The sequence below is a fragment of the Rhinatrema bivittatum genome, unplaced genomic scaffold (assembly GCF_901001135.1).
Source record: "Rhinatrema bivittatum unplaced genomic scaffold, aRhiBiv1.1, whole genome shotgun sequence".
Classification (NCBI taxonomy): Eukaryota; Metazoa; Chordata; class Amphibia; order Gymnophiona; family Rhinatrematidae; genus Rhinatrema; species Rhinatrema bivittatum.
This window is the reverse complement of record NW_021821272.1, coordinates 24,642-45,028: the sequence shown is the minus strand read 5'-3', so window position 1 is coordinate 45,028 and position 20,387 is coordinate 24,642. Positions and strand designations below refer to the sequence as shown.

Below are 20,387 nucleotides of genomic sequence, written 5' to 3'. Positions count from 1 at the left end.
CAATCGGGGAGAAGTTGGTAATGAGAAGTATTGCACTCGCACTTGTGTGAAGCATTGACTCTTGTGAGCTGGAAATGGCATCTGCCGCATTCCACTGGGGGGGGGGAACATGTACCCCATACAACAGAGTGAGTGACGTTTTGATTGTGAAGGACATTGCCATTCAATTCTCCCTTGGAAGATATCGTTGATTTCTTCCGCTTATACAGTGGTTACGTGGAGGACATTGCAGAAGCTTCGGTGAAAATTTGTTTATAATGCCAGAGGATGTTGTAAAAATTATTTATGAAAAATACGTCCAGGTACCCATTAGGTTTATTTAGCAGCATTTTAAATGTATAATGTGAAAGTCATATCAATGGCTAGGTACACGTGAATTATCCTGAAGCAGATAAGCGAAACATGTAGATTATGGAATTTGTTTGTGGAAACAGTATATTAAGAGAGATCGTCTAAAGGATCCTAGGTTATCATATTCAGTGTTTTCATAATTATTATAAAAGTACGCAGCCATTGAACTTTTTTGAAAGATTTTATTGATGTTTTATATCAGACTGTGTCTCCTCTTGCTATAATAAGTATTTGATAGTGCCACGTTTTTCCAGTATCATTCTTTTGGTATCCAGTCAGCTTATGAGAAAATTGTGTGGGGTATTTTTCATATCTTTAGATAATGTATTACTTCATTGTTCATTCTGGAGGCCTGGGCCATAGCCTATGGAGCTGGGTCTAGGTTTGGGCCAAGGCCGAGGTGTCAAGCTTGCGCTGAGGCCAAGGCATTAGGAGTCGGCCTCTGGAACAGACCCCAGCATCTGCCCAGGGTCTAGGTCGAGGCCCTGGCAATGGGATCCTACCTCTGGCCTGGGCCCTGACATCAGACCTAGACCCATGGGCGCACGCCGTGACCTCTGACGTCCAGCCGGGCGCTCAGGTCACGGCGTGCGTTCATGCACCCTCGGCGGGGGCTGCTCTCGCTCTCGCCGCCGGCTGCCCCCGGGAGGATGGGAGAGAGAACTGGGGCTGCCCCGGAGATCAGCACCCATGGACGCAGCCAGGGCAGGTGAGCGGGGGCTGGGATTAGTCGCGATCTGAAGAGTGGCTTTCCTGGCGCGTTGGATTTTAGGTTGGGCAGGCAAGAGTTTAGGTTATGCTTGGAAACAACAGGTCCTTCCTTCCTGCTCCGGAGCTGTCAGCGCACCCGCACGGGAGACAGGCACCATGGACGCGACCAGGGCAGGTGAGCGGGGGCTGGGGGAAAGTTTGCCTGATCCTGGTTCTTGTCCTGGGGGTGAGGGGGTCGTTTGCCCGTGAAATTTCGTCTCTCTGACCTGACGCTCCACACTAACGCAGGGGTAAGGGTAGGCGGTAAAATAGCAGGTCAAACATGCTGCAAAACTGTAGGTTAAAAAAGCGATAATCGGGGCGCACGTTACTGTATGGGAGGGACTAGCTAATCCGATCGTTTACATATCATATACATGCTGCGGGTGGAAAGGGTTTCCCGTTGATTTAAAGAAGCGGTAAGGATGGGTTAAAGGGGATAGTGGATTGCGGGTTGGACTAACGCGGCCAAATTGTGAGTAGAGAGCGGGTTAGAAGCAGGGTAACCACAGCCGCACTTTACTGTATCGGCCTGTAGGTTAGCCGAACACATGAGTGCGCCCTCTCCCTGGCCAGCCCCAGGCTCTGGCCCTCTCCCAACAGAGCCAGATTGGCCACCCATAGATTAGCATTCTGCTGTTATGGTAAAAACCTGGTTCTTATGCCAAGCCTATTCTTAGCTGCTGACATCCCCAGAGCTCCACTTTCAGGAAACTAAAAACCATAACCCACCTCTGACACCCCCACCCCATCATTCTTCCTCCAGTCTCTTCCATCATCAGCACTGGTTTCCTGGCATGTTTGGATGGATGCTTTTGGCCCTGGATATTAGATGTCATTACATCATGTACAGTTTCTGTAATCTTTCATGACTTTTTCTCTCTCTTATTATTGACATGAGCCTTCATTTTCAATTTAAACTGATTGTTACCCCTGAATTCCCAGATTTTTGCAAAGGTGGATCTAAGATAGCAGTTCCCAAAGGAGTTCCACAGAGAAAAGCAGCAGTGGGCCATTGTGTTACCGCCACCTACAGAAAAGTTATCTTTTCCTTCATTCCTGCTGACAGCGAGAAGAAGAGCTTGGCCAGCGATGCAGCTGTCAGAGAGAAAGGAGCTTTTTTTCCCATCCCCTGCTTTACCTCCTCCAGCCAGCAGGCGGCATCAGCAAACGGTGCTTCTTACTTGCTGCGGCTGAATCCTCCATTTCGCGCTTCCCTGTGCAGCTGGAACCATGGAGGCTTTAGGGTCTCGCGAGACCCGCCACCAGCCCAGCCCAGCCCCCCCCCCCCCCCCCCCTCCGTTATAAGAGCAGAGAGGGAAGGCGAAAGAGAAGAAAACCAGCCGCCACCTGTAAGAAACGCTGCTCGCCCAGCCCCTGCCTGCTGAAGAAAATCGCACAAGGAGGCAGCTGTTGTGTGGAGATGGAAGATCACATGGGAATTATGGGGGAGGAGGGTCACATTTGGGTGGGGGGGGGGGAAAGATGATTATTCCGTGAAGGGGGGGGGGTAGGAGAAAGGTTTTTTTTTGTGCCGGAATGGCTGGGAGTGATGTGGGGGAGAGATGATTATTGCGCCAGGGGAGGCGAGACAAGAGGCTGATGGTGCTACGGGGGGAACAAGTAGAAAAACGTGGGCGTGCAGGTTGCTACGTGCGGCAGGAGGGACTCGGAAAGAGGGAGAGCATTGCTGAGAGAAAGAAGTGGTGCCCAGAGGGAGGGATAGGGAAGGAGCAGAAAGTGACTGACCCTAGAGGGAATGCAGGAAGCAGGGAAAGGTGGGGATAGTGCTTGGAAGGAGAGAGGAGAGAAAAATAAAGGAAAAGGAGCCAAAAGTAAACCCTGGAAACAAAAAAAAAAAAGAGAAAAAGACCAAATTTTTTTAAAAATATATTTACCCAGAAAAATGTCATGTCAGCTACATTTTCTTCTGTTTTTGTTCTTGTTATAATAAAATTTGATACATTCTGGGAAAAATAAAAACCAGTCAAGGTCCCTAATTATTTATTAAAGTTTTTCATATTTTATCTTCTGGATAATTCGGTATCTGGCTCTGAATACTCCAGCAGCATAGCAAGCAATAAATCCTGGTAATCATCCTAATAATTGAAGGTTGACCGACGTGCCGCAAATGCGCAGTAGAGACCAGCTCTACCGCGCATGTGCGGGCGAGCACGTCGGTCTCAGCCAGCGTCAGAAAAAAAAACATGGCGTCGAGTGGCGGCAGCGGCGGGTGGCAGCGGCGGCAGCCAGTATCGAGGGAGGGAGGGACGGAGTGGGAGGGATTGAGTGAGGGGGAGGACTGAGTGGGAGGGAGGGACTGAGTGAGAGGGAGGGAGGGAGGAGTGGGTGAGGGGGTGGGAGGGAGGTAGGGGGTGGGGAAGAGTGGGGAGGGAGAATGAGGGAGAGGTGAGAGACGGATGTGAGTAAGTGGAAGGGGGAGAGGGAGAATGAGGGAGAGGTGAGAGACAGGGATGTGAGTAAGTGGAAGGGTAAGACGTTGTGGAGCAGAGAAAAAGGGAGTGGAGGAGGGCTGAGGGGGAGGGGATGGGATTGAGAGAGGGTGGGGAGTGACTGAGGGAAGGGGAGGGAGGTGAGAGACAGGGTGAGTAAGACTGAGTGGAGAAAAGGGGAGGAGTGAACGAGGGGAAGGGGGAGAGAGGGAGAAAAAGTGTAGAAGGTTGCTGTGTTAGAAAATGGACTGAAAAAAAAATGTAATGTAGCCCGTTTTAACGGGCTTAACGGCTTGTAATCCAATAAATGGCAGACTGGGTGCACCATGTGGGTTCTTTTTGGTCAATACCTTCTATACACATGGAAACCGTTTCATATCTAAATGCCTGTAACAGCGATTCATAAATATGAACTACTTGTCAGGCTGGGACTGCAGACCCTCTTCCATGGCAATGATATATTCTGGAATTCTACCCTTCTGAGCTGAGACTTGCTCCCGGAGTTCACCATCCCCTCTAGAGAGCTCTGGCTTAATACCTTATCCTGCTTAACTTACACATCGAGTTCCTGTTTTTTTGGGGTTTTTTTTTTTTAATAAGTTAAGACGGGGGATAAAAATTGGTGTTATAAGAAAACCCAAGAACTGAGCTGGGTAGAGATAACTTAAATACAGGGCTTCAAAAGTGCATGCAAATCTCTCTCATGCATATTTCTTGGGGAGATACTGAAAACGAGACCTATTTGTGGCACATGAGGAAGGAGTTGGCCACCCCTGCTGTAGCAGACTAATAAATGTTTTGAAATGCAAGCTTTGAAACCTACCGAGGATATTATCTAAGAAAGGCACTGTTTGGCTTTTATTATTATTATTATTATTATGCATGAATACTGCAGTAGGCACAGTGGTCCCTGCAGGAAGCCAGGTTCTTTGCTGATTGTGGTAACTTTGATTGTTCAAACACATAAATCACTTACTGGAAGTAGGTAATTCTGGTCCTCAAGTGCAGCCAGCCGGTCGGGTTCTCAGGGTATCCACAGTGAACACGCATGAGATGCATTTGAAGGCGGTGAAAGAAGTGCATGCTAATGAATTTCAGTGTGGCTAGCGTGAAAACCCCGACTGGCTTGTAGCTCTTGAGGACCAGAGTTGCCTTCACCTGTGATACACTGTTAGCTGGGTTCCTTTTTTTTTTTTTTTTTTAATAGTGTTGCATAATCTTTTTGCTGCAAAATTGCTGGAAAGCAGGGGCCCTACCACTACCATCACCAGCCTTCTAACTCTGGCTGCTATCCGCAGCAACTCCTGCCTCCCCCAAGAGTTGCCATACTGTTTCCTCCCTCCCCCCTTAGTTGCCACACTCTTCCCCCTCCGTCTGCCAAGCCACTCTTGCGGGCCGATGCTATATCATGCTGCAGCAGACGGTTACCCCCGCCAATGGACAAGCATCCATATCCCCCCCCCCCCCCATGCAAAACAGGGGTTAGTGCAAGCAAAACTCACGTCCTATGACGCACGTAGCTAATAGTGCTCATCACATGCAAATGGATGTTGATGAGGCTATTATCGATTCTCCCTCCATGCAAATAAAAAAATGTGCACCTCCAGCCGCACATGGATCTAATGGCAATTTACTGAAATGCCAAGGCCCCGTGGTTCTTCAGTCAAAGAAGGGAATGAGGAGCAGAAGGGGGGGTCGATGCTTTAGTTCTGCCTTGGCTGAGGGACATTCTTCTGTATGTATTCCCACCATGGCCAGTGGTGGGCAAAATCTTGCAATGGATAGAGATCCATCTGGGTGAAGGGGTTTTGGTAGCACCGGAGTGGCCGAGGTGGCCTTGGTTTGCGGATCTGATTTATCTAGCGGTGGACGTCTTGTGAGGCTCGCTCATCTGCCAAAGCTTCTGCATCAAGGCTCCATATTTTCAGAGCAGACAGCTCGCTACTGTCTCTTGTCTTGGCTTTTGAGAGGCAGCACTTAAGGGAGAAAGGATATTCGGAGGATGTCATTTCTACTGTTCTGCAAGCTAGACACATTTCCACCTCCTTGGCGTATGTGACGGTCTGGAGAGTTTTTGAGGTTTGGTGCATGGAGCAAGGGGTCAGATCTTATGCGAGCGTCTGTGGTGCATATTCTGGCCTTTCTGCAAAGAGGGTTGGTGAAGGGTTTGTCGTTTAACTCTCTCAGAGTTGAAGTGGCAGCTTTGGGCTGTCTTCCCGGCAAGGTGCAGGGAGTGGCTCCAGAGGCGCATCCGGAGGTGGTGCATTTTCTCTGAGGGGGGGGCGAAGCATTTATGCCCTTCCATTCAGAAGCTGTGCGCCTCTTGGAGCCTTGACTTAGTCCTTAAAGGCATGTGTGCGGCGCTCTTTGAGCCTCTTCAAAGGACTACTATAAAAGATCTCGCTTCGAAGGTGGCTTTCTTGGTAGTGATTTGTTCCGCTGGAAGGATCTCGGAATTTCAAGCCTGGTCACGGAGAGATCCTTTCTTGAGAATTTCAGATTCAGGGTCTCCTTGCGGATGGGTCCGACCTTTCTGCCAAAAGTGGAAACATCATTCCACTTAAGTCAGTCTGTGGAGCTCCCAGCGCTTCATGTGAAAGAGTTGCGGCTTTTGGATGTCAAGCACACATTTATTTATTTATTTACTTATTTATTTAGATTCTTTTATATACCGAAGTATAGCAGGCTGCCTTCACTCCGGTTTACATTGTAACCAACATCATACATAAAACGCATTCATAACGAACATATTGAAACGTGTATAGACAACTAGTAACAATTCGGCATATGTCAGAAGTGTGAGGATAGGTATAAGAGAGTAAGACTTACAAATTGGGCTTGCAGTGGACCATTGTTGCAGCATCTTAAAGTTACTAACAGCTTCCGTTGTTAGAGCACCTTTTTGTGCTGTGGAGTGATGTGAAAAAGGATCATAAAGCGTCAAAAGCCATGATTGCACGGTGGTTGAAGGCAGCCATTGGCTTCGTGTATGTCTGTCAAGGTCGTCCGGTCCCGGAGGGCTTAAGGGCTCAGTCTACCTGTTCCCAGGCGGCCTCCTGGGCCAATTTCAACAAGTGTCACCACAAGAGATTTGCAGGGCGGCTTCTTGGAAGTCATTGCACACTTTCACTAGGCATTATTGTTTGGATGTCCAGGCCCCAGAAGCTATAGGCTTTGGGGAGAGTGTACTCCGAGCTGGACTCTCTCAGTCCCATCCTGGTTAGAGAAGCTTTGGTACATCCCAGGAGTCTGGACTAATCTGGGCACGTACAGGGAAAGGAAAATTGGGTCTTACCTGCTAATTTTCATTCCTGTAGTACCTTAGATCAGTCTAAAGTCCCGCACAGTTGAGGAAGGAAGATTTGGAGAGTTTGCTTGATCTGTCATTGTAATTAATTTAAAGACAGACACTGATTTATTGTTAGTCCTGTATGTTTTTAGGGTGGGCAAGCTTACCTGTTATCACTTTCCTCTTCCCACTGCTCCTTCAGGGGATAATTATTTCATTGGTGTTGGTATTTTAGCTATCTTGGCTTTGATACTTATCAACAGTGAGGGACTGCAGTTATGTGGCAGGGAAGGGAGGCAAAACGCAGGAGTCTGGACTGATCTGAAGTGCTACAGGAACAAAAATTAGCAGGTAAGAACCAATTTTCCTATTCCTGTATAATGCTTGGACTATGGAGTCGGAAGATCTGGCTGATGTTCATGTGCAGGCTGAGTGACTAGTATACTTATTCAATGGAAAAATTGACTGTATCCCATAGATTCTGAGTATTCAGTATTTATAGGTGCACCCAAAACTATTCCTGTGTATTGTGGCGGGATTAAAATAGAAATAAAGTTAAGAGTTTGTGTTTATCTATAAGCAGTGTGAGTCTGTTTAATGCTTTACTGCTGCCAGCACCATGGGATAATTAAGAGCCAGAATTCATGGTGGGGACTCTTCCTGACAAGTCCAGACATTTTGTAAGCTACGCCTAATGTCTCCATCCAGGTCCACTTCACCCTCTGCATGACCCATAAATTGGAACCCACTAAAAAAAATTTGGGAAACAGTTCTTTAACGGGGAAAACCCTCCCATTATTTTATATGCCCTAAGACAGAGTTACAAGTGTTGAAATGCTGCTTTAAGACATTTCTTAAGGGTGAAGAAATCCTTATACATAATTGAAAATAAGCCTGAAGGCTTTCCCTGTGCGTGTGTATTATTATTATTATTTAAATTTTAGCCCGACCTACTCCCAGCAGACAAACTACATTTCTCCAATTGCTTTATTTCGCTTTTGGGGACAGAATGCCTGAAATCTGATCCAATAAACTCTTAGCAAGGGCATTCTGTGCCCTGGCATCCTGCTTTGTAAATCCTCCTCACATTCACCCACTCCTGCCCACTTTCCCCTTACCTTAAAATGATAGCACCAAGCGGACTCTTAGTTTTGCTCAGGTCCCTGCCTGCTACTTCCACCTAAGCCGGCCCCCTCTCTAACGGCATCCGAGAGCGGTATTCAAGATGGGTTCCGCTTTCCATCTGAGGCACCACAGCTGTGATAAGAACAGTGCTGCCCTTTTCCCTCCCTCTGGCCCCTCTCACTGCAGAGTGGGCTTTAGGCTGAAAGCTTGTTGGATGGTGGATCCATTACCGTGGCTGGACTGCTCCAGGGCGGTGCTGCCATCTTGCCTTGTTGGGGATACTCCCCTTCGTCCCTTGTTCTCTGCCAGATCTGAGAGAGAACGTAGCCTGCAGCTTTCCCCAACTCCCATTTTTTTGGACTGCCAAAAAGCATTCAAACAAAAACTTAAGACATGGCTTTTCACAAAAGCATACACCTAGTACCACTCAGCCCACCCTCCAGCCCCCCAGCCCTTTCCACTTCTCCTCCCCCTACCAGCTCTCCTCCTGACTAAATCCCTCCTCCACAGCTTACTCAGCTAACTACTTCTATTCTTCTTTTATGACAAACCCTCTGGAATGTACTCAATATTTATCATTTGCCTTTCCCCAGTGCCCCTTCTGAAACCTTTTTAGCTGCACTAACATATACATTTTACAGTGCTATTCAGCTGTTTATAATTTTTATAATGTATATAATTTTACAGTTCTATTCTTATAATCCCTGTAAATAGCTTTCCCCCTCCCTCAGTTGCCATTTTCGATGTCTATTTACCCATTACTGTTCGATGTCAAATGCTCTCCAAGCATATGTTTTTGTTGCACTGTAAACCGATGTGATATCACTGATGAATGTTAGTATATAAAATCCAATAAATAAATAAATTTCCCCACCTCAATTTTAAATCACAGGTATGCACCAGAGAGCAGCCTCATTCCTTAATCAGAGAAGGGCTACCAAAATGATAAGGGGAATGGAACAGCTCCCCTATGAGGAAAGACTAAAGAGGTTAGGACTTTTCAGCTTGGAGAAGAGATGGCTGAGGGGGGATATGATAGAGGTGTTTAAAATCATGAGAGGTCTAGAACGGGTAGATGTGAATCAGTTATTTACTCTTTCGGATAGTAGAAGGACTAGGGGACACTCCATGAAGTTAGCATGGGGCACATTTAAAACTAATCGGAGAAAGTTCTTTTTTACTCAACGCACAATTAAACTCTGGAATTTGTTGCCAGAGGATGTGGTTAGTGCAGTTAGTGTAGCTGTGTTTAAAAAAGGATTGGATAAGTTCTTGGAGGAGAAGTCCATTACCTGCTATTAAGTTCACTTAGAGAATAGCCACTGCCATTAGCAATGGTAACATCCCCTCATACAGGGCCCTCTCTCATGCATACACACCCACACAAGCTCCCTTTCTCACACATACATCCTCACATAGACTATCTATGTCTCTCTCTCACGCACCCCTTCAACACAGGCTCTGTCTCACACATACACAATCCCTTCACACAGGCTAGCACCCTCACATACACACAATCTCTTTTTCATACACACCAGCTCCCAATCTCTCACATATATACACACTCCTTCACAATCTCCTCATATAGGCTCCTTCTCTCTGAAACCCACTCAAGTATCCCCCCCTCTTATCTCCCATACTCTCACCCTCCCCTTACACCCCTCTTCCTGCTCTCACCCTTCCCTCTCCCATGCACACACACATTCTCTCTCACCGGGGCCTTTATCTTCGCCATGAGCAGTGCACACTCTGTTCTGGCACACGGGGGCCTTCCATTTAGGCCGCGAGCGGAGCGCACTCCGTTCATGGCACACGGGAGCCTTCCCTTTTCGCCGCGAACAGTGTGTCTGGGCCTTCATCTTCACCGTGAGCAGAGCGCACCTTGTGGCACACTCGGGACTTAGTCTTCACGCACTCCGTTCGCGGCAAGCCGGGGTCTCCTCTGCTATTTTCTGCGCAGAAAATGGCAATTCTGCGCTCTGCTGCAGCACAGAATTCCCCCAGGACTATAGAGTGCTCCTCACTATTGCTTAAAGTCATGGACACTCTTTTGGACACTGACCCTGATAAAACTAGGAAAACCAAGGAGCCCCAAACATTCATCTTCTGATAGATCCAATGCAGGAAATCCCTGCTTACAGCCACCTAACTTATAGTGCCTGATTTATTAAGCTTGCAACCCATAGGCAAAGACTGGGGAAAAGGCTTAGTTTAGGTTAGTGCTGAAAATTAGCATTGATTTGCAAAATTAGACCATGCCAAAATAGACCATGCCACCTGGGCTATTTAGAGTTTGAGCTGCCAACAGAACCACCTAACTTTTGTGTGCTTTGAAAAGCTACCAAATAGTTGCTGCGTTTATATCAATTATACAAAACAAGCTGCGCAGTAGCACAACATACTGCAGCATTGTTACACACCATCACCACCCCGCTTGTCAGTCTTGCTTAGCTCTGGGGGCTGCCATGCTTCTTCCTCCATTTTTGGACAGTGCACCAGCAGAACAACTAAACCTATTTCCTTATTCGTGCTGATTTGCTAATAGAAAGTCATGATCCCTAACCCAAGGGAAATGTTTGCACACGCTGTAGTCCAATTTAATACGTTTTTTGCTTGGCTCATATTTCTATGATGTAATTAATCCACTTTTCTGTTGAAGTTATGAGGAAAGGCACAAACTGTATGAAAGTAAAGCGAGGGGCGTTGTATACCTACCGAGGTACATATTCAGCCACCGCGCGGCTCTGCTAGTTAGCTGGTTATACATAACCAGCTAACTAGTGCTGCACACTCAGCAGCGCAGCTGCACCACTAAATATAACCAGCTGTCTTACAGGTAGCCAGCTATACAGCTCTTTGGTCTGACCAGAGTTGGCCGGATAAATCAGCCAGTGACTTTGATCAAGGCAAAGGGCTGTCCTAAAGTTAGCCAGCAGAGGGGAGTAGTAACCTAGTGGTTAGAGCAGCGGGCTGAGAATCAGGAAGCCAGGGTTCAAATCCCACTGCCTCTCCTTGTTACCTTGGGCAAGTCACTTCACAAACAGACTGTGTCCCCTCTAGGGATAGGGAAAATACCTACTGCAACCAAATGCAACTTGCCTTGAGCTACAATGAAAAGGCATGAGCTAAATGCACTAAGTAAATAAAACTCTGAATACTGAGTTAGCTGGTTAATTTATTCTTTCAACCCAACCCCCTCCCCAATTCACCATTCCCCACCCCTGACATGACGGCTGAATGGCGCTTACTAATCAGAGATGCCACTTAGCTGGCTAAGTGCCGTTTTGAATATTAGGCTCTCTGGAAATAGTTCATTGAATATGGCACTTTGTCAGACAGGTAAAAATCTAATTTCCAAGAATAAACTATAACATGAAAAAAACATTAGGGATGCCACTACTGTAATTATTTCTGCTTAATTTTTAATGTAAAACTATAGCTTTACACACACAGGACACACGATGACTGAACACAGAGGAGAGACACAGCAACCTAAAAGTAAGTAAGAGTGTGTGTGTGTGTGAGAGAGAGAGTGTGAGAGTGTGTGTGTGTGTGTGTGAGTGTGTGTGTCCCTGCAGTCCGGCTACGCATCAGCCAGGACGGGCATGCAGCTATTACCCTGCACACCCGCCCTGGTTGATGCCTTCCCAGAGACTGGCCTCACTGGTGCTGCAGACTTTAAATAGAGCTCCGGCACTGGGGCAGGTCATCCCTTCCCATGTGATGCAGGGGAGCAAGCATTGTTGCTCTGCATGCGATCAGGTAGGCATTCTCTGGTTTTGAAGTGAGGGGATTAGATTTGCTGGGGTTTTGGTGGTTTACTCTAGTGTACTTCAGTATTTAGATGGGCAGATGTGAGTGGGGTATCATGGGTTTATTTGGATTGGCTGTTTCTATTTTAATTTTGTACTGCAAGGCTGGCCTACCCTTCAGTGAGAGCGGGAGATGGCGCTATACTGTGCATTAGGGACTGTTGTACTTTTATTGCGTTAACCTGTAATATACTCCGTTTGGGTTCACATTTGTGGACTGGGAATAGAAAGATATAATGTAATTACCCTGGAATCTCCTCCCACTTACTTTAGTCCAGTCGATGCAATGACAATCCTCAGCTGGGAGCCGTACACCAAGAATCCTCTGGAACCCTGCAACCACGGGCCCTAAATCCAGCCCCTAAGTGTCCCCCCAATGCGCCAACACTGGGATTTCCTCTCCCCCAGAGGATGTAAACACAGACTCTGCAACATCCCTCGCCCAGCAGGCAGGCCATGTACAGCGCTGCTACTGAATCACTGGACCAGGCCTTTTTGAGGTGCTGACTGGATTGAAAATACTCTCTCAAAACAAAAAGAAATTGGTTTTACTTTTGACACAGATATAACTAATATAAAGCTAAACTCCTTATATGTAATGCAAACCCCCAACTTTTTTTATCCGACCTTCAGTGCAAAATGAAAGGCTTTGATTAATCATATGTGCAAATACCTTCGATACTTGACACCGATTCAGAGTCAGCAAATTATTAGATTTCACAATGCAAGACTACATTACAATTAAAATTCCAGAGAGGTTTTAAATGTGGAAACTGTCTCTGATGAGAAACAAGCTTTATTAGATTTTTACAGTTGAATTATGTCCTCTTTCACCAAGATCTGAAGGTCAAAACCATTATTCTGGGGCATAGCAAGGAACAGCTAAATACATAAATATCCACCCTTACACATCCCTAAATAGTCTTCTGTGAATGTGTTCCCAGCAGTAGACACTCGACAGCAATATGAAAGCCAAAGATGACTTGTTATACAATGCTGCCATCTAGTGGAAACTTTTCAATTTGATCTTGGGAGAAAGAATGAGGCTGGTGCAGTCCTTGTTTTGCTTTTATACTGACTGCTTATCCCTTATAAGGCGGCAGAAGCGGAAACTACAACCAGGGACCCCCCCCATCAACAGTGGTCCAGTATAATCCAGATAGTTGCATTTAAAGTTATTCAGTCACTTATTCCAAAGAAAGGCAGGACATAATGACCAATACTACTTTATTCATTCAGTTATTAATTTATTGGGCACAGTTGCTGACTGAGGTTGCGAGTAAACATTAGATACAGCGTTTCCCTTCATTCTCAATTGCACAAGAAAATTCAGGCACCAGACGTCACCAAAACAATTTTATTTCCAGTGTTTAAGTGGGTATGCACACAGGCATGATACAAGGTTGAATTTATTAGGTCTTCATGCAGAATTATACTCTTTTCAATAAAAGAAACCAGTTCCTCCAGGATCCACTATCTACATGCCTATGTTACAACATTTATATCAAATCTGGTATCTGAAGAAAAGATACACATGAAATATGTACATTTAAGTTACTTTTTTTTAATTTTTTTTTTTTTTACAGAAAGATTAAAAATTCAAGTCACATAAAACTCAAAAACTGTATTAAAAGTTCAAATATAAAACTTGGAGATCCAACTGGAATGCCTAAAGAATGGAAGCTCTGTATCCACTGGTGTTAAAATCCACAAAAATGTAAGGAAAGTTTCTGACGAAAAAATGCATTTTATTTGATCACATTACATTGTCTCTAATTTAACATCTAACAATATGGCACCCTACCAAATCAAATGATTTAATGATGAGGCACTTCTGTTAGTGGCAAAACCAAAAATACGTTTAAAATGTACTAATGCCAGCCATTGAAAGGTATGCAGCAAATTCCAGTCAAAAAACCTGTATACATTACATAGCATATTGCATCAGATGCTTTGTTCAATATTTGCATGTACTGCCAACAAATGCACTCATCGTCTTATCTTTATGCTCCTCTGGCTGAAATAATGTGCAGTGAAAACTTTCCACGGTGCATAAAATGAAACAACCCAGGTAAAGGCTGCATGATAAAAACAGCTCACAGACAGAATATACACAGGGCAACTGGGAACTGTAACAGTATGAGACTGAATTTTGAACATTTTTAAAGATACTGGTAGAAGCGAGACCTAACCACTTGGGTGCCAGACAGCTTATGCGGGTGGGCGTCAACTGCAGGACTAAAACTGCTTTTGTTCTTGCTCTGATAGCCCTCGCCATTTAATTGGTCACCTGACTGCAGTGCCGAAGCAAAAGGCAGCTTCTCGGACAAAATCAAACTGCTAGAACTGCCTTCGTTCACCTGAGCTGCTGGCAAAAAGGGTGGATCCGTCTTCAGTACTTCCCCCGCACTAGTGTTCTCCATCACGGGCTCTCCAGATTCCCCCACGTGAAGGTCAGATGTGCTAGTGCGCAAACGTTCTCGAGCAAGCCAATCAGAAATGGAGAGACCATGTGACGGGCATTTGGGTTTTAACCGGTCCACAGCAGACAGTTCCGGGTCCAGATCCCTGCCCTTGACAGGGGTCTCCTGTGCTTGAACCTTCCAAGCATGCAACACGTTTATTTCAGCAAAATCTCTCTGCCCTCCCAGTGTGTGCCTTCGGCGAATATTTTTTTTCTTACGGGTCTCTGGAGAACTAGCTTTTTGACTTCCTACCCCGAACATATCATCTGCAGATGCTTTCAGGCGCAGTTTTAACCTTTCAGTTATTTTAAGTTTCCAAGCAAGTTCCTGCTTTTCAGGCTCACTCTTGGGCAGCTGGCCTACGCTGCTTGACGACTTTCCTTTCTTTACCACCTCAAACACTTTAGACACGGTTGGCAACTCCTTCTCGTTCTTGCTATCGGCAGAACACTCACTATCCGTCTTGTGCCGGGCAGACTTCCTCCTGGACAGCGTGTCGCATTCAATTAGTTTGTGTGAACTGAACAGTCTGCGGCTATCGAGTTTGGGTGTTAAACTTCCTTCAGTGCAGCTAGCGCTTCCTTCCGAGTTTCTCCGGCCCGTCCTGGTCAGCTCTTGATTTTTGCCTCGATAGAGCCTTTCAGAAGCAGAACTTGAAGCAAAAATAGGGAAATCGCTTTCACTGTCTGTTTCCATGGGACGCCCTTCGCTGATCAATTCACTTCTCTCATCATCAGCCTCATCTCCTTTGCTTTCAGTCACAGACTGCACCTCCGGGCTAAGCAGATTGGAATCCAAACCCGTCAGATACGTAGTAGAGGACGTAGTAGAGTAGTCTGATGTGATAGAACTTACATCAGCTGCTAAAAGCTCACTGCCTTTTAGTTCGGGATTAGTTAGCTTTTTAGATTTAAGCCTGTGCAAAGATGCCTGGGAAGAGGTGCTTAGCACTGTGCCTGAATCAGATACGGCTTCCTCGAGCAGGAAAGCCGTTTGTGAAGTGGGTGCTTTGTTTCCATCCGGACCTGCGTTCACTCTACAGCTGAGATTAGGGGATTTAGTGTGTTTGTGGTGAAAAGATGGTGAGGGCTCTGCTGAGGGTGTGCTCTCCTTCCGCAATGACGACCTCTCTTCTTTTGCAACGTCGGTGTCCTTACTGCTCTCTTTCTCCTTTAAAAGAAAGCTCCTCTGTTTTCTACTTGACAGCTCGCTCTCTTTTTCAGAGTCCTCTTTACCGGTGCTTGGTTTTGTGCTGTCACCGAGAGACTCCTCTGTGGCTTCTTTCTTGTAAAAGACATTATCTAGCTCATCCTCCGAGCTGCTCGGCTGGGGCTTCTCTTTCTTTTTCCGTTTGCGACTGGCTGCTGCAAAGATGGAGGACACCAGCAGGTCTCTGCTATATTGATCCTTTCCAGATCCCCAAGAACCCTGGAAGGAAATAAAAAGGATCAGAGAAGCAACAGTTACAGAAGCTCTTCCGCCGTTTACTCTCCCCTCCTCAGCAAACCAAATTTTAAAAAGGTGCCCTGGGATGATTTCATCTCAGGGTAGGAAAATCACGGCAGAGCACATCCAAAGAAACCAGCTAAAAATTACTGCTTGGGTCTGGAGAGAAAGCATTTCCACAAACCCACGTGCGGTACCGACCACAGGAAAGTAGGAATACATTCTCACAGTCTCTTTGGAAATAGAGCAACTCAGATTTCAGCAGTAAAGCTTCATATTGTTAAATGCATTACACTGATCGTACTGTAAAAATCCAGGCCCTCTACTGATTCATTAAACAAGTACTGCATGGACAGAAGCAGCACTAACCCTCTTACACCCTGCTCCAGAAATGACATTCAGGCCGATACAGTACGGACGCGCTAGAAAAGCGTTTTCGGCACCTGCTCGGCTCCCTCTCCTGGGTGAATGATGCAGCATTCAAATGAGGGGTCACGCTAAATGGAGGGAAACTGCACACCTTTAGCACCTCCGTGGCCCAGGAGAGGTGGCTGTCAGCGGGACAGGAAAACAGACACTCAATTTGACGATCGTCCGTTTTCCTAACCTGACCCGCCGGCACATTTTTTTTTTTTTTTTTTTTTAAACCTTTGGTTCCTCCAACTTAATATCTGCACGATATAAAGGCAGAGGATGTACAGAAAAGCAGTATTTTCTGCTTTTCTATACACTTTTTTGGGCTGCTCGGGAAATTAACGTCTGCCCACGTATTTTCATGTGATAAGCGCTATTAGTTTCGGGAGGGTTTGGACGCGCGTTACGGACGAGCTAAACTCCTTATTGTATAAGGGATTGTGGACGAGTGTCCAAAACGCATGTCCAACCCGGGTTAAACAGTGCGATCAGCTAAGCGCACTTTACTGCATCGGCCTGCTAGTATCTTCTCTTGGAGGAATCACATCTAGGGATGAGAAAAATACCCCCTCCCCCCTCACTGTTCTCTCTGCTGAGACTTACAAATAGAGCTCCAAAAAGTACCAACTGTGGTAAGAGTTTTATTAATGTGGATTAGCTGATCCCCACTGAATATTCACAGACAATCTCTCATACTGGGAGTGCTCAGCACTGTGTTTCTGCAGGCCGACCCCAGCACTCGCTTCCCACCCCCTCCATCTGGACCCCAGCACACTTCAACCCCCTTTCCCATCTGAACCCCAACACTTGTCCCCCAGTCTAACATCACCAAAGTCCAACTCCCTATGCAACCTGACCCCAGCACTCCCTTCCCCCACCCACTCCCATCCTAATATACACCAAACTCTCTCCAAGTCCCATCCCAGTATCCTCTTCTGTCTCTCCCTATCTCCCCAACCCTCAGGCACATGCTAACCCCCCTGTGCAGCCCCCACCCCAGCCTGACCCAGTATCTCTGTTCCCCGACCCCTCTGCCTGACCAGTATCTTCCCTCTTTCCCCAGCCTGAGCCCAGTGCTCACTGTCTATCCACAGCAAGCGGGGCGTGCATGCAGATCCTGCCAGCAGCTGAGGAACGTGCATGCGTAACCACAGAGCGATACGCGTAACGTTCCAAGCTAGGCCCCTGCCCCTCTGAGATATGCGTGCGCCTCGGAACTTCTGCAAAGTTAGCTAGAATGAGCGGCCCAGTGATAAAGCAAATTAATCCTTGATAACTGTAAATTGCTGGAGAGCTGCACATGCATATTAGTGACTGCTTATCATTCTCCTTTTTGGCTATGCAGTAAATGTTTCCCTATGTTTGAGGAGTGGGTCTTTTGATTTATTCATTACTTCTGCAGTGTTTCACATAACCCCACTACCTAACACCAGGTCTCACATGGCGTCTGGCTGCTTGCCCACCATTTTCAAACCCTAGTGCTGGTTTCCACAGAAACATTCGACTTGTTAGAAAGTGGGAGGTGAAATCAATATCAAGTGACAACATAAAGCTCTTTTGCAGCAATCACAAATAAACAGTCCGAGTTCCACTTGGGGTATATATTTACCTTAGATTTTGCTGAATCACTAGTAGCTGAATCTGTGGGGAATCGAAGAAGGGTAATGTGGTTAGCTTTAGGTAAGTGGCAGTCATTGTAAGACAGATAACGCTACACTTGTGGAAAAGACAGGCACAGGAAAATGTGAAAGCAAAAGAGCAAAACAGAGTGGAGAGTCAAGAGCTCACAAAGATGCAAGCTGCACCACAGAAAGCCACCGCCATGAAAGGATGCTGTGAATTGTAGGCAGAACCAGCTCAATGAGAGGAATGGCAAAGGAACCCTGTTCTTCTAAATAAAAACAGAAATACCGAGGTTTATTATTCTTTTTAAATATATTGCTCGCAAAATAGTTTAGAGGTGTTTCAGTCTTGCATAGTACATCACCCTGTACTGGAACTGGTTTAAAAGACAGCTAAGAATTGTATTTAGCTGACCTGGCTGAAAATTTGAACACAGCCATAATGTCTATTTCTGGTCAGACTAAGGCCTCCGTTTACCAAGCTTTCTCTCTCCCCCCCCCCCCCCCCCCGACATAAAATGTGAGAAAAACTTTAGTAAATCAGACCCTAACCCTCACTTAGCAGATCCCAAAGGAACTCCCAGTTTTTTTATGCTGTGTGGCGTCATTACGTGCACATGCCATGGTAGAAACATGACATAATTCAATGTTTCGTGCCAGCACTGGCTGCCCATTGCCACGGAAAATAATTCCCTGCCAATGATCTCACAATAAAGATGGAAGGGGCGATTTCTGGGCTCAACAGGGGCTGCCAGTGTTCCATTCAAATGGGCACTTACTCAATAGGTTAAGTACACCTGCAGTACATACTGCGCACTTTTGTTTTTTAAACATTAAAAATGACCTCAACAGCTTCTTTAACCTATGTATCTTTATGAGATCAGCATTACTTTTAATTGATTTGCTTTGCTCTTCCCTAAAGCAAGCGTTATGAAATGAAAATGGACACCAGAGCTTTACTGTAGGTAAAAAAAACGGAGACTGTACAAGTATAAAGAGGGCAGAAAGGGGCTAGCAAAACACCTAAAGAAGGCTCACTTTGGCATTTTCTTTTCGGAATCTATAAAGCTCAGCCCCATGCCACACCCCTTTGACACATGGCTAATGTTTTATGACTAGAAAAACTGGTAGACCATACCATGCTATTTCTCCTCAGGGTCTGCTTCAGAAATAACAAGAAACAGCAGAAAGACTTTAAGAAAGTAGCATTGATCTGTTTAAAATACTCTTAACAGAAAATTTACAGCACAGATCATCTATTTTTTTTTTTTTTTTGCATTTACAAGAAACGGGGGTTTCTGCAGACAAGGCAGCTACAATGTGGACAACAATCCTCCTTCTTCCTACAGTTCCAGCTGTCCATCAGTGACATCATAGAATCCATTAGTGACATCACCGTGTGATAGACTCCTCCCACTTCTCCTGTTTCAACATCAGTAAAGAGCGCTTGTTTCAATAAGTGCTTGAAAAAACCCTTTGAAGCTAAAAACAAGAACTAGAGACAAGGATTACAATTGTGGGGTACACATGCTGGGTTAGGGCAGCAACAGGTAAACAGGGAAATTTCACTGGAAGTTAATGCCTACAAACCTATCACATGATCAAACTGGGTGGCTAGTGTGAAAAAAAAAAAAGAGGGAAGATCAACTTGAATGCACTCATATAATATTTTATTAAAAGTGTATGTATAATTTGCATTCAGCTTACCACCACAGATATGGAGCTCAAATATATGTTTCGTAGTTTCCACTTTGTGTTTGACCACTTTTTCTGTACATATAACAATACCTGCCATCACAGCAACCATATAGAACAGTGGAACAAATCTGTTTTACCTCATGAGGACTACTGTATGAGGAACCATGAATGAAGAAAATGGCGGTGTGCATGCTCGTGTACCCAAGAAATTTAAGAGCCAAAATTTGACAGTACATTCGGATCAATGAAAGAGAGAGAGAGAGAGAGAGAGAAAACTAGTTTATTAATAAAGGATAGGAAATTTGTTCATGGAATTGATATCCATAAGTACACAGTGTGGTTTAAGAAGGATACTGGACAGGTTAATCGGGCCTTCAGATTAACACTGTCCAGACAAGAGTTACCTGATACGTCTCCGGGGGACACTCCAGTTCTTCCAATGTTGGTGAGTAAGTGATCTATGTTTGGCACTGGCTGAGATTCTACCGTGTTTTCCTCCTGAACTGCTGTCTACAGTTAATAAATAAAGATCTCTTCATCATCTTTTCACAAATAGTTGGCTATGATTCATAAACATCTACTAGCTGCTAATTAAGCACCCAATGACATTTTCTCTTGAAGTCTTAATTTCCCCACAGGGCTTTACAGTTAAAACAAACCAGAATATTTTCAGCACAGCACAATTATAATGAACCTTATCCCTAATGTGTCAAAATATGTAACTGGTTATAGAGAGATTGTCAAAAGAACTATAAATCGGTAGTTTGCATTATGTCCTCCAAAAATATAAATGTGGTTTAGAATGAAAACACCTCTTCAATTAGTTTAAAAACTGGACACAATACTTACAATTGGTTCTTCAGCTCCTTCATCTGCGAAAAACCAGTCGTGCTAAAATAAAAGAGAGCACAAAAAGTGAAAAAGCGCTAACGTGGTAAAATTATCCGGTGCAGAAGTGACTG

General features: G+C 45.4%; 1 protein-coding gene across 1 annotated transcript in view; it reads right to left on the bottom strand.

Annotated features, from left to right (window-relative positions):
- Positions 1-13,123: 13,123 nt before the first annotated feature.
- LOC115082566 (rho GTPase-activating protein 21-like) overlaps positions 13,124-20,387 on the bottom strand; it is a 28,102-nt gene continuing 20,838 nt past the window's right edge. The window contains 4 exon segments of the mRNA XM_029586781.1: positions 13,124-15,673; positions 17,715-17,746; positions 19,830-19,935; positions 20,275-20,316. Of these exon segments, the coding sequence (XP_029442641.1) occupies positions 13,943-15,673; positions 17,715-17,746; positions 19,830-19,935; positions 20,275-20,316 (1,911 nt within the window). The 3' untranslated portion in view covers positions 13,124-13,942.